Source organism: Thermobia domestica, chromosome 8 (genome assembly GCF_964235325.1).
Source record: "Thermobia domestica chromosome 8, izTheDome1.hap1.1, whole genome shotgun sequence".
Taxonomy (NCBI): domain Eukaryota; kingdom Metazoa; phylum Arthropoda; class Insecta; order Zygentoma; family Lepismatidae; genus Thermobia; species Thermobia domestica.
In genome coordinates this window covers 198,194,124-198,206,944 of record NC_137461.1, presented here as the reverse complement: position 1 = coordinate 198,206,944, position 12,821 = coordinate 198,194,124, and the positions used below count along the sequence as shown (strand labels likewise).

The 12,821-nt window shown below is 35.8% G+C and overlaps 1 protein-coding gene across 1 annotated transcript in view; it reads right to left on the bottom strand.

Moving 5' to 3' along the window:
* Nucleotides 1–12,821, bottom strand: part of LOC145691917 (uncharacterized) — a 92,294-nt gene that overhangs the window by 69,790 nt on the left and 9,683 nt on the right. Inside the window, exon 3 of the mRNA XM_081767225.1 lies at nt 3,424–3,574. Within this exon, the coding sequence (XP_081623351.1) occupies nt 3,424–3,574 (151 nt within the window). The remainder of the gene's footprint in view (nt 1–3,423; nt 3,575–12,821) is intronic.

Sequence of the window (12,821 nt, the reverse complement as noted above, 5' to 3'; positions counted from 1 at the left end):
ATTTGTTGGTATAGAATCCATCCTAACAAACATTCAATATAGAGTAATGTGCAAGTATTTGGTAATGCATTGTGTCCGTAATTATTGCCAGCACACCCCCTCAGATTTACAAAAAATGACTTGACATTACTGTGGAATTGATTATACATACATCATAAGAAAATAGTAGAAAAGCTATAATTCAATTAGAATTACAACAAGAAAATACTTTGATATCAAAAATAGTAGAACCGACTTTCAGATTGTATTACTTATGACATTGACTCAACACTATGGTAATAACTAGAGACCGGATGTTTAGGCACTAAAAACCTGGAAAATAGGCAGGCAAATAGGCACTAAAAATTTAAAAAATAGGCAGTAAAATAGGCACTAAAATGTATCTCCAAATAATGAAGATAAATACTTAATAACATTAAAAAATAGATTCAAGTCATAGATAATGTTCAAAGAATATAGAAACATACTTGTTTGTTAATATCTTCTTTTATTGTATATATAAAAACGAAGCTTGTTATGCATACCATATATACTGGGTGAACCTGAAAGATTAGCACATACTTCAGGAGGTGATTCGCGACATCAAAAGAAGACAAAAAGTCCTCTTGCATGTTGTGGAATTCCGCGTCGTGTACGAGTGTCAGGGGGGCCAACTTGCAATCGAAAATCGAATTCTGACGATTGGAACGAGATATAAAAGTGTGCACATACTTCGGGACGTGATTCGTGACATTCAAGAGGACTTTTTGTCTTCTTTTCATGTCATGAACCACCTCTCGAAGTATTTGCACATCTGTCTGTTCCGTTCCAATTGTCAAGATTCGATTCTCGATTCCAAGTTGGCACCACTGTCACTTGTACACGACACAGAATTCGACAAAATACAACAGGACCTTTTGTCTTCTTTTGATATCATTAATCACCTCCCAAAGTATGTGCATATCTTTGAGGTTCACCCTGTATATATATTGTAGCGTACCACGTGCTTGTGTTTACAAACACCTAATATATATATATATATATATATATATATATATATATATATATATATATATATATATATATATATATATATATATTTAGGCAGTAAAGGTCGAAATAGGCAAAATAGGCCAAATAAAATTGGCTTAAATCGAAATTTTTAACCCCCATATAAACTTTAAAACGTTATTTTTGATAATATCTTTAATATTAAAGAATAGGCATTTTGCCTAACATCCGGTCTCTAGTAATAACGTTCCCTATCCAGCCTTAGAATAGCATAAATTGTTAGTAGAGTCTAATCCTTTTCTCCTTTTTCAGTAGACAATTATACGTTGATCCCTTAAATATTTAATCTCATTCTAGAGAACAATATGATTATCATTAATGTTAATTTCTGATTTTATATTCCATCCAATGGATGCTCATGCAGTCGAGCAAATTCTAACTTTCTCTTTCTGACATCTGTATTCTTTTTCACTCAACCTGGATTGTTTGAGTACTTTTTATTTTCTTCGTCTCTCAACAGAAAAAGAAGCTTGATTGGCGACAATTTTGATTTGGTGAAATTAGCTTCCTCTGATGTAGAAGTTTTGATTGGAAATTCCATCATTGATGAGTCGGAATACTCTGAGAATGCAATATTGAGTTAAGCAATTACTCCAATATTAATGCTAGTGCAATACTTCTAACTTCATATTCACACTGAGTTTCGCCGTTTGCTTTCTCCATACATAGCATATTAGTCATGGGACCAGTAACATTTCTCCATGCAAGTCATTGCAGGGAGGAAATTATTGTAGGATTTTTTAATTGGATGCATAAGAAGGATAAAAATCTTGGGTGAACGCTCCTTACCCGACACACTTTTTCAGAAATGACGTAATCGAAAATGGCTACCTGATAACCCTGATACGGCTTAAAATATCCAAGTGGAACGTCCTAGAGACCAACAAATGAAAAAATGAAATGAAATGTTTGAGTTTTACGTCCCACGGCTATGCCGGTTAGGCTAAAGGAGAAGGTGATGATGAGAGATGAATGAAATGTAGGAATGAAGAAAGTGGGAGGAAACGGGAGAACCCCGGCAAAACCCACACACACGGCGTTTGTCCACCACAAAGTTCACTTGGCGGGAACAGGGTTTGAGCCCGAGACCTCAAGCACCAGAGGTGAACGCTCTACCACTGAGCCACCACGGCCCCGGCCAACAAATGAAGTAAATCTATCAGAATTCTATGTATCCTAGTCCTCTGAACCAAGATTATTAATGTTGAAGGTGCATTAGAATCGAAAATCACCACCATTTTGAAAAATGGCATCGAGAATGACACACCTTGCGTTTTGAGTATTAGGAGATTATAGTAAGTTTATTGGTGTTCAAAGAGTATGTTTTTCATGTCGATAAATTCAATACGTATAGCATAAGAATAGAATTTGCTCCCTGTCATGACTTGTGCATGCTGAACTGTTACTACCAATTAGATATATGTAAACGTAAATGACAGTAGTATTTTTTAACAAAAGTATTTTTGAAAGGAAGAAATATATATTATTTACTCATCACAGGGATTTCTGCGGTCTTATTTATTTATTTATTTATTTATTTTTGCCTCTGCAATTTGGCATTTGCAGCACATACAACACGAAATTTTAGATTTCACACCCTGATACCGAGACGTTGCGCACTTTAAACATATTTCTACGCACCAGAAATGTCGTTTGGAAATGGATCTATGTATTTGGATGTCATAAGAACACTATCAATGACTTCAAAACCATAGTTTTCAGGATCAAGGTTTTCATGTCCTTTTTCTGTACAGTGAATTTGCAAATATGTATGAAAGCAAGTGCAAAGAATATGTCCCTTAGCACAGGTATTTGTCGGAGGCAAGTCTTCAACATTAATATCTTTACCATGAATGTATTTCCAGAGTCTGAACCCACCTAATGTCTTACAAGATGTTAATTGCTTCAGTAATTGCACAAGCTATTCTTCAGCTGATTTCATTATAGTGTCCAATTGTACCATATACAGTGATGTATCAAAACCTTTCAAACTCTTGACTGGGTTACAGTTCATAATAGCTTCTTTTGTGCCAAACTTACTAGTGCTATAATTTGGCGCATATTATCAATATTGGCTCTGTTTAATTAATCTCTCGTCGGGAGTAGCTAGCAATTTTATACCTTACTCCTCATAAAAGTTTCGACGGGATTTCGTGTTCAGTTTCAACGGGATTTACAACCCAACGAGAAAACAGAAGCACTCGCTCATATTTTATACATTATACTGACAAACACGCCTGATCAAGGTCGAGTTAGTAATAAGTACATTTTGCCTCGGGAAAAGAAATCGTGTTTGGCTAAGCATAAATAAGACACCATTCTTTAGAACCATGCTGAATGAGGAATATAATAATTATTATAAAAGTTCATTACCTAAGCTGCTGTCGCTTCTGTTTTTCCCCTAAAACATTCGATGGTCTCTCATCCAAGAATAAATCGTGTAATCTTTGATTTAGGATCAACTTGATAACATTTATGAAGGGAATTTTCATTTCTGATTTTAAAGCGTTCACTATGAGGAGACCTGTAAAGAAAATTTAAAATTTGAGAAACAAGTTAGATCGATTCATTCTACATATTGACTTTTAACTTACATAAATAACGAAAAATTGTCATTTTAAAATTATAATTGAAATATTTAACACGTATCTCGAGCGTATATTTTGAATTACTCGCACATAGTTTTCATTAGGTAATGATCAGGGCCCGGATTTTGTTGACAAGTCAACTTTTTTCTGTTACGCATAAGACAAGTCAAATTCTAATAAAAACGTTATCCATCAACTCTAGCTGCTAAAAATATATATTTTTAGGGTCAACTTTTGATCACTTTTTGCCGTTTTGAAGTTTCAGGTCATTTTTTAATATTTTAAGGTAACTTTTAGGTCACTTAGGGTCTTTTTATTCTTTTTCTTCTACATAAGGAAATTTTAAAATGAACACTGTTTACGGATGTGAAAAAGACGAAGATAAATAAATCTCTTTTTATGCTTCCTGACCATTGGGGTGGAAAAACTGCATTCTTAACAAGCTAATGAAAACTAAGCTGTAGCTGGTTGACGAAAGGTGGAGGTTGGTAGGTGCCCGAACGGATAGTTTTGGATTGTTGACCACAAAACATGTGATCATATGAATAACTAAAAATGGACTAGAAGGCGTACAAGGATTTTAAACAGGGTTTTTATGTATTATTCTCATGTAGTCTACACTTGCGAACTTTTATTGTTTAAGAGTGCTTCCTAGTTTCAACTCGGGAGTGAATTGACGCTTTCAGTACGTACAATGCCGTACAATGGACTGATCAACGGACATAAATGATCAATGGACTGCAACTAACTGAAACAGAACTTTTTGAATATGAGTGACAAACGTTAATTAAAATACAATGGATATTTAAAAAATGTCAATGTTTTACGAAATAAACATTTAAGAAAACGCAATTTTTAAGGTCAATTTTTGTGAATTTTAGGGGCATTTTACAGGAATTTTAGTGTCATTTTATAGGTCACTTTCTAGAAAATTTTAGGTCATCAAAATCCGGGCTCTGGTAATGATACAGAAAATTAAGAGTCTCTTAAGCTCTAAGCATTAATATTCTGAAGAAGAATACAATGGTCTAATTTAATTTTCATATGCACAGGGACGTTCATTAAGGTTTTCCCCTTACTTAATTGTAGTTTATAAATAAATTTTACATGTATATTGATACAAATCTCTAGATGTTAAGAAAAAAATTCAGCTTTATACAGTATGCGGCAAAACAAACAGTACTGAAATTCGCGTACGGATGGCAAGCAGGAGCAAAGTGGTTTCAGGTGCGAGCACCACATGTGTGTTTAGTTGTGTGTGGACTAACGTAGTGTGCAATTATCGCGAAGATAATGTTACCCACAACAGAGGAGAAAATGTTTATTGTCGAGCGCTTTTTCTGTTCTTACGGTGTTGGGCAGTCTCTCAACGCAGATGAGTGTGCACGTCTACTGCATTGTTCTGTAGTGTTAATTAGGCATATGAAGATTAAGATTTCATCAACAACATATGGTTCAATGATGAAAAACATCCGTATCTTGATCGCTACATCAATCGGCAGTTGGTTATTTACCCATTCTTGCATGATTTGCGCGGTGTTCACCACACCAAAAATCTGTCGTTCAAACAACAGTGTATGCACGAAGCTACTGCTTAGATTGCAAGTGAGTCACTTGCCCTTCTGCTCTCAAGAGTTTGGACATCTCTCGATTTCCCGTAAAATGGATTTTCCATATCCTTCCCACTGCCCTGACCTCACGACTTCAAATGCCTATACTTTGGGTATGCTGAAGGAACCAATTTTCCGAACAGATAACACCCTACCACTATAACGGAGTTTAGATGATTCGGTCATTTATTTTTTTTCAGCAAACTGTGTTCGCTAACGTGTTCATCGATCTGCAGGACCACTATGAAGAATGTATGCGACATTATGGTTAAGTTTTTGAACACATGATGTACAGGCGCGATTCCTCTTAAATTTACAATATGTGTTGAGTAGCATTTACTTGACATCCATTTGGCAACATTTCTTATGCTTCATTATGTATTACATCAAATCAATAAATAAACGTCAACGATGTGATTTCAGTACTGTTTGTTTTGCTGCATACTGTACTTCTAACGTAATGTGTATTACGGACACTAAACTGAACGAAAGTGTAACGATGTATCCAGTTGAATCCGAAGCGGGATAAACTTTATGTGCTTGAGAAGCCGTACAGCAAATAAATCATTTGAAAGATAAAACAAACTTATGGAGAGAAAGCCTCACCATATAATATTGTGAAGCACTGTTATCGTCAATTCAAATTTGATTAAATTTCATTAGAGATTGTCCCTTTCCAGGGTGACGCCAGTCTGTCATTGATAAAGACCATATTAAAGAAACGTAAGCTGTCAATTTGAAGGATTGGCGCATAACCATTCGCCACTTAGATGAAGATAATAAGGATAATCTGGAATCTGTGGAAAAATAATCCATGAGCATTTTAAAAGCAGAAATAAATTACCTGCTCCCAGGAATTTTTGATCCCTTACCAAGAAATAATGAGAATATATTTGACAGACTAATAACTCAAGATCAAACGTATCCCCATTATTATGATCCAGACAGTAAGGCTGAGCCAAAGCAAAGAAAACATGCTTATTCACCAACTCCAAATATCCGTGTCAACGGGAAAGTGATAGTGAAAGTCTTTTGTGGGGTGGGGGCGCAGCAGCATGGAGTAATAATTACGGATCTCCTGGCGAAGGGTACCAAAAGTACAGGAACATATTACACTTTACTCCCACGGAAATTATGAGATTCCAACAAAACCAAGAAACGTGAAAGACAAATATAACCGTATGCTTTAAGACAAGGCTATAAATCACAACTCGATATTGCCCAGATAGAATTATGATTTTGCGGGTTGAAATCCTTTCCCATCCCCATGGTTAGGAAAATTAAAGTCAGAAGTTGCAAAATTAGAAGAATCTGTATTCTTCTAATTTTGCAACTTCTGACTTTAATTTTCCTAACCATGAATTCTTTTCCAAAAGAAAAGTATTTTAAAACTGATGGAAATTGTTTTCTGAAGGCAAGTCATGGCTTCTGAAGTCAAGGCATGAATACTCTGTGGACTTCTAAAAGCGAGGTCTCCATAAGTGGATTAAGCGATTGGATACGTGTGTCACCAGTTTCTGACTCACAAGTCCAACCACCAACAAATGTAATAATGAATATCTTTCACTTCGAAGGTATATACAACAAAAAATATAGACTGGTTGGCGTGGAACAAGAGTAGATTTTTAAACATACACACGAGAATTTCAGGAGAGCGATATGGTTGTGTTCGTTGTATGACTTTATTACCTAACTTATGGTTGCCCTTCTGAGGACGGAGATTTGTTGAAGGAGTATATATAAAAGAGATTTCTGTTATTTTTTCTTCACCCTTCTGGCTTCTTTAATCATACATTGCAGGACGTAACCAAAACATATCCATGCATCTTATCATTGAAGCGTTTTGTGTTCTGTATATTGAAGTGTTCAAAAATATTTATCATATTCGCATTTGTTTATGTGATCTCAGGTTCAATTCTCGGTGGGAACACACATGAGAAAATTGAAAGCTGAAACAATATGAAAATAGTATATAAAAGTCAGGAAATTGATTTTAAAACTTTAGCTATCTATTGGGACTGGGGCTGTAGTTAAATTAACCCACACGTTTCGTGAACATATATTACGTCGTTATTGTTTATTTACTATAAGCTACCAGATACATCCTCAGAGGCCATTTTACACAGCAGATCACGGTAGTAATCAACAGATGAAAACATCAAAAAAGGAATGAAAGGAAGGTCTCCAGAGCCTTAGATCAAGGTACTAACCTAGCATTTGCCCAGTATAACTGAGGAACAACCCTGGAAAATCATCAAAGTCCTCCTTTCATTCCTGGATGGCTTATCTCCGAATTCGAACCCGGTATTATCCAATTGTGAAGCAGAATCCTAACAAGTAGCCTGAGCTCGCTCCGTATTATTATTATTATTTAATTAACGTAATGTTTGAAAATTAGTGCAAATTAAACCGTACTTTCTTTATTGCTGATGTTATAGTTAAGAAGCCTACATGAGACATCAGTCCCCCATTAAGAAAGAATACTAGAGCTGGAATTCAGGAAGCGGGAGTGAAGAGATTAATAAGGATGAGGAAACTATGTACGATGCAAAAACTGAGTAATTATGACTTCGTCACAGATATATTCACTTACATACATCAATTAATATTTCTCTGATACAGTGCATTCTTACTTTCTATAGTGGCAAGAAAATGCCCGCTTTTGTAAAGGAACACACTAAGCATGTGCGTATAGGCGCAATGTCCATGCAAAGAAACATAGGTAAAATTAGAGAAAAGAATAGGGTAAGCGAGGGGAAAATGATAAACCGCCCTTCAACTTGACAAAAAAAAAAAGAAAGAAAACTAAAAATAACTAAACTTAGAGCTACCAAAGACGCGAGGTGAAAAGATTGTTTTTCCTTAGTGATTAGTTGTGCTAACTATGAACATGAATTAAAAAGAAAACAAGTAGCTAGCTCTGAGTTTCCCAAACTAGTGAAAATAAAATATTGGATAAAATTTAATAATAAAGAAGCCATTTATTATAATTAAAACAAACTAAATTCTTGGTACGACAGTCCTTTGGTTCCTACCAGCGGGCTTACGTTGAAAGTGGGGATGTGTAGTCAACGCATCGACACCCGAAGTCCCTAATGCCGGCTTTCTAGGCTGCAGTCCGCTACCTCGTACTTAGGATAACTCCCCAAATGTCCTCACGATGCTGGGTCAACATCGAAGTTGTTGAGTGCTTCTCCGGCAATTGAACCCATGACCACGGGCACCTAAGGCACGCTCTCGGTTTTCTATGGACGAAAAGCTATAGTTACCCACATTGTCTAATAGAGAAATAAGTTCTGATTCTCTAATAGCTGCTGGTGGTGATAGTCAAGGTTCACCGAAGCATGATCCCAAACCCAAACTGAGATATTGATGTCACTGGAATGCCTGAAAAGTCATTGTGGGTAAGTAAATTGCCCACTTATCAGGATGAAGGGCGATGGTGATGTGAAATGCGGGGCTGTCATAGGTACTACTTATGATAATTGGATTTATAATATTCTGTGTTGCCATAAACCCTCTTCAGGAACAAAACTGTTAATCCTAGCTTTGAAAATGTTACATAAGGAGTTTTATTGCTATCATTAGGTTGCATTAGGAATTATCAGATTTATTTTAACGCTTAACTTTTACATCTCTTCTGATTTACGAATATTTAAATCGCGATTATCCCCTTAAGGTCAATTAGTGATATTTTAAGTCATTTCGAACCAACTTTATATATGGTTAGTCTTGTTATATGGGAATAATTGAGACCAGAAGCAGTCTACAGGTCTCCAAGTCCAAAAGAATCTTGGCCGACCTCCTGATAAACCATGTCTTTCAGCAAGGTGAATTGTGGCAATCCGATACCCACATGAGGAAATCTTTGGTTCAGTGTGAAAGCTTCCATAAGAACCAGCACTCTAATCAGTGAAATGTGCTTTGCTAATTTTTATTCAATGTGAAAGTACCTAACTTTATTGCTAGAAAAGAAAAGGCATTTATTTCAAACAAGTCGCCATTACAGTTTTCGTATTTGAACACAACACTCATGAAAAGTCATGTTAAAGCGCCACTTGCCCCTGAAAAAGAATATTTATCTGTTTTTAGTTTCTCGTGTTCCCCGAAGTACCGATACATGCGGAATTAGTGCTCGCCTTCCGCTCGCGTTACCTAGGTAAAACGGCTACGATCTTGGTACTAGCACTTGTTTCGGTATCCAGATCTCAAATATTTATCTTTCAGCCTGATTCTATGTATGAATCCGAAATTTAATCTAGATAAGGGGCACCAAAATTCATAGTTTATTCTCGGTGCTCATATTGTGATTTACTAAATAATTATTAAATCTAATTGTAAAGTATACATTTGATATTAAGAGCAGACTGAGCAAGATAAATATACGTAAAAACTAGTGAATACTTGTCTTAACTGTTTGTGTTCTTAACTGTCAATGAAACAGGTGTATTGAGAAATTTTAAATATTCTCCGGTTTCAAATATAAATATGTGTGTATTTCATCTCGGTCCTGCAACCGGGTGGACCTAGATTCGACATTCGGGTTCTCATCCGGGTCAAATCAGATATTTTTCTTTTTTCTTTTTTTTCTTTGTCTTTTTTTTTTAGTAAGGCAAGCATTTGATCTTTAGTGTAGAATAAAGGAGACAAATAGACTTGTCAATATCCGTCTTAATTTTCTGTTTTCTTCTTCACTGTCAGGACTTCGTGAAATTACTTTCGATGAATTTTTCATATTCAAGTTTATCACAATTTGGGTGGGATGTGGGTTTGGATAAGAATCAAGATCTGAGATCCGGATTTCGGATGCATATCCGAATTTCGAACCCAGATCCGAGATCCGGATTTAACATATTCGCATTTGTTCATGTGACCTCAGGTTCAATTCTCGGTGGGAACATACATGAGAAAATTGAACCGAGAAAACATTAATAATCCAGTGGTACTGTTGTTCGGATCCCGAGGTCTACATGCGGTTTGCACAGATATACATTGAGCAGACCAGTAGTGGTAAGTAATTGAAATACAGATATATTGTTTGTATAACGTGGTTGGTAATGAGGGTAAATATGAGACCTTTTGGGAAATGGTAGGAGCTGAACACCGCCATATTACAAAATTAACGCCTGAACAGCTGGGACGAACCCAGGACCATTACAACGTAACGGACTGACATGGCCATAGATGCCAAAAGCCCATAAATCTAAATCCTAGCCTACCTCACTTATATTTCGATTTCTAGAAGAAAGGAATTACACGATTTTCTAGTAACAAAGTGGTGGATAATTTTATGTAATAGAGAATGAGAATAAGATCACCTCTGACACTCATGATTCAAATCTTTGAGCTAGCCGTCCTGACTAAAAATACGTTTAGTTTTCCTGAAAGCACGTTAGACCAATACTGTGGTATTACCTGATGTTCAGGAGATAGAGATAAAAATGGCTCTATTAGGTGGATGTTGTTTTTCTAAAAGAAATTAAAGATTTTTTTTTTAATAACTGAAAAGTTGGAAATGTTTTTTTTTTCTAATTTAAACTTGTTAATTTGGTTTCTTACAATAGATCTTACGATTGAGGAGCTTTTGTCACATACAATAAATTACAATATGCTTCATGTGCTCCACCAGATAAGCAAGAAGAATTAGCGAATTCCGCGATCTGATTGTCGTTAGTGTTGAGAAGATAGAGGAACATTTTCAATAATTTCTTTTTCAACTGAAACTTTTGCAATTTGTAATTAACTGATACGTGAGAAAGATATTTTATTATCTGTTTATATTAATACTTAAGTTTTATATTAATACACAAGTGTGTACTACAAAAACAAAGGAAGTATAGTCCCATTACTTCTTATTATATGGTAGCTGAAATGCCCATTCTTTGCACGGGGTGAATTATGTTGATAAAAAATATTTGACCGCCTCTTTTCCTTACGATACGCGTCTCAATGAAAGGGTTGGAATAAAAACTCCATAACATTCTATTCTGGCGCGAATTTTGAAGCACTTTCTCCCTTAGGATACACTCTTTACACGATGAAATCCCAACTCGAGGTAGGTAACCATGTTGAAAAACTCATTTCAAACTTCTCAACCATTTCCCCGTGACGCAATCACAAACAGGCATTGTTATTTTAAGTCTGAAGAAAGAAATTATAGAAAAACGCTATCTTTGTTTCCTTCAAAGACAGGAAATCACATGCCCGATTATTTTTAATGAGGTATTGATATATCGAATTTCATTTTCTAACATGACATGCTCATGAGATACTATAATTTTGGTTGAAATTTAAAACCCTTTCTACTTCCATTACCGTGCAACCTTGAAGCAAAATAACACAATAAATTGAAATCGCGTTGTTCGTTGTGACTTAAATTTTTAACTAATATGGTTATACTGCCTACTCCATTTTTCTATTTATTTCTCTCTCTCTCTCTCTCTCTCTCTCTCTCTCACACACACACACACACACACACACACTCACTCACTCTTTTCCCATCATTGCCACAACGAAATTGCTTCCACCACATCTATATTCAATTTCCACCGAAGCTCGTATAGATGGAAATGAATATAAGCATCGTTAAACGTGTAAGACGAGTGCTAGAATCACCTCAGCATCAACAATATGTTAAAACTGACTTCACAAGGAAATGAAATTCAACTACATAATATTTAACGCATATAATTGTGCTTGTAAATTATATTACATGCAAACTACATTAGCAATATATAGTATTCAAAATCCACTATCCTTCAATTCACAAGACAACCTAATATTTCTTTAAATGAGCTCGGCCTTTCTACATATTATTAACGATACTTTGGTGGCTTTTTTAAATTAATGTGTGTTTGTTTACTCACAATAGTACTTGTCCCGGAAGTCCACTTTGAAGTTATCGTTGTTTAGGCGTTGGAACACGAGCAGTCGCAGGCTCCCGTAAACAGTCCTGTGAATTATGGTCCATAATTGCTCAACACCGGCATGGTATAGTCCTCACCCTGAATTCTGTACAAACTTCGTTTTTGATGTCTTGACCAATAGACTTCTACTCGAAATGCGAGCACACACACACACACACAAAATATTATGGTAAATACAGATTAAAGATAATTTACTGTTTCTGATGCTCAACCCATTAAACTGTTGATGATAGGGTGGGAAGCGTGCTTCAACACTGCACTTCTCACCAGTTCGGGAGCACATGCCCGAATTACTTGTCCTTTGTCTGCCAATCCCAGGGTAGCAAAGCATTTGAGAGGAACATTTCCCAATTTTCTTGTCTTGCGGGCCGAAACAAAAAGCTAAGCTCGACAATGAGGCAGTCCTGAGGAACACAGTGAGTGGGCGATTTCCTTTCTTTTCCTCCATATAAGGTGCTTTTTGGCCGACTCAAGGACAAATGCACAAACAAATGGACGAACACACATGTAAATGCTTGTGAGAGAGAGTTCTAAAAATTTCCATTCATACGAGGTTTGTTTTATAGGTTCGAAGTGATACTGGAATATCTGTTTATCTTTTATTGATTAAAACAATTAATGAGATTCAAAAATCGGTGACAAAATAT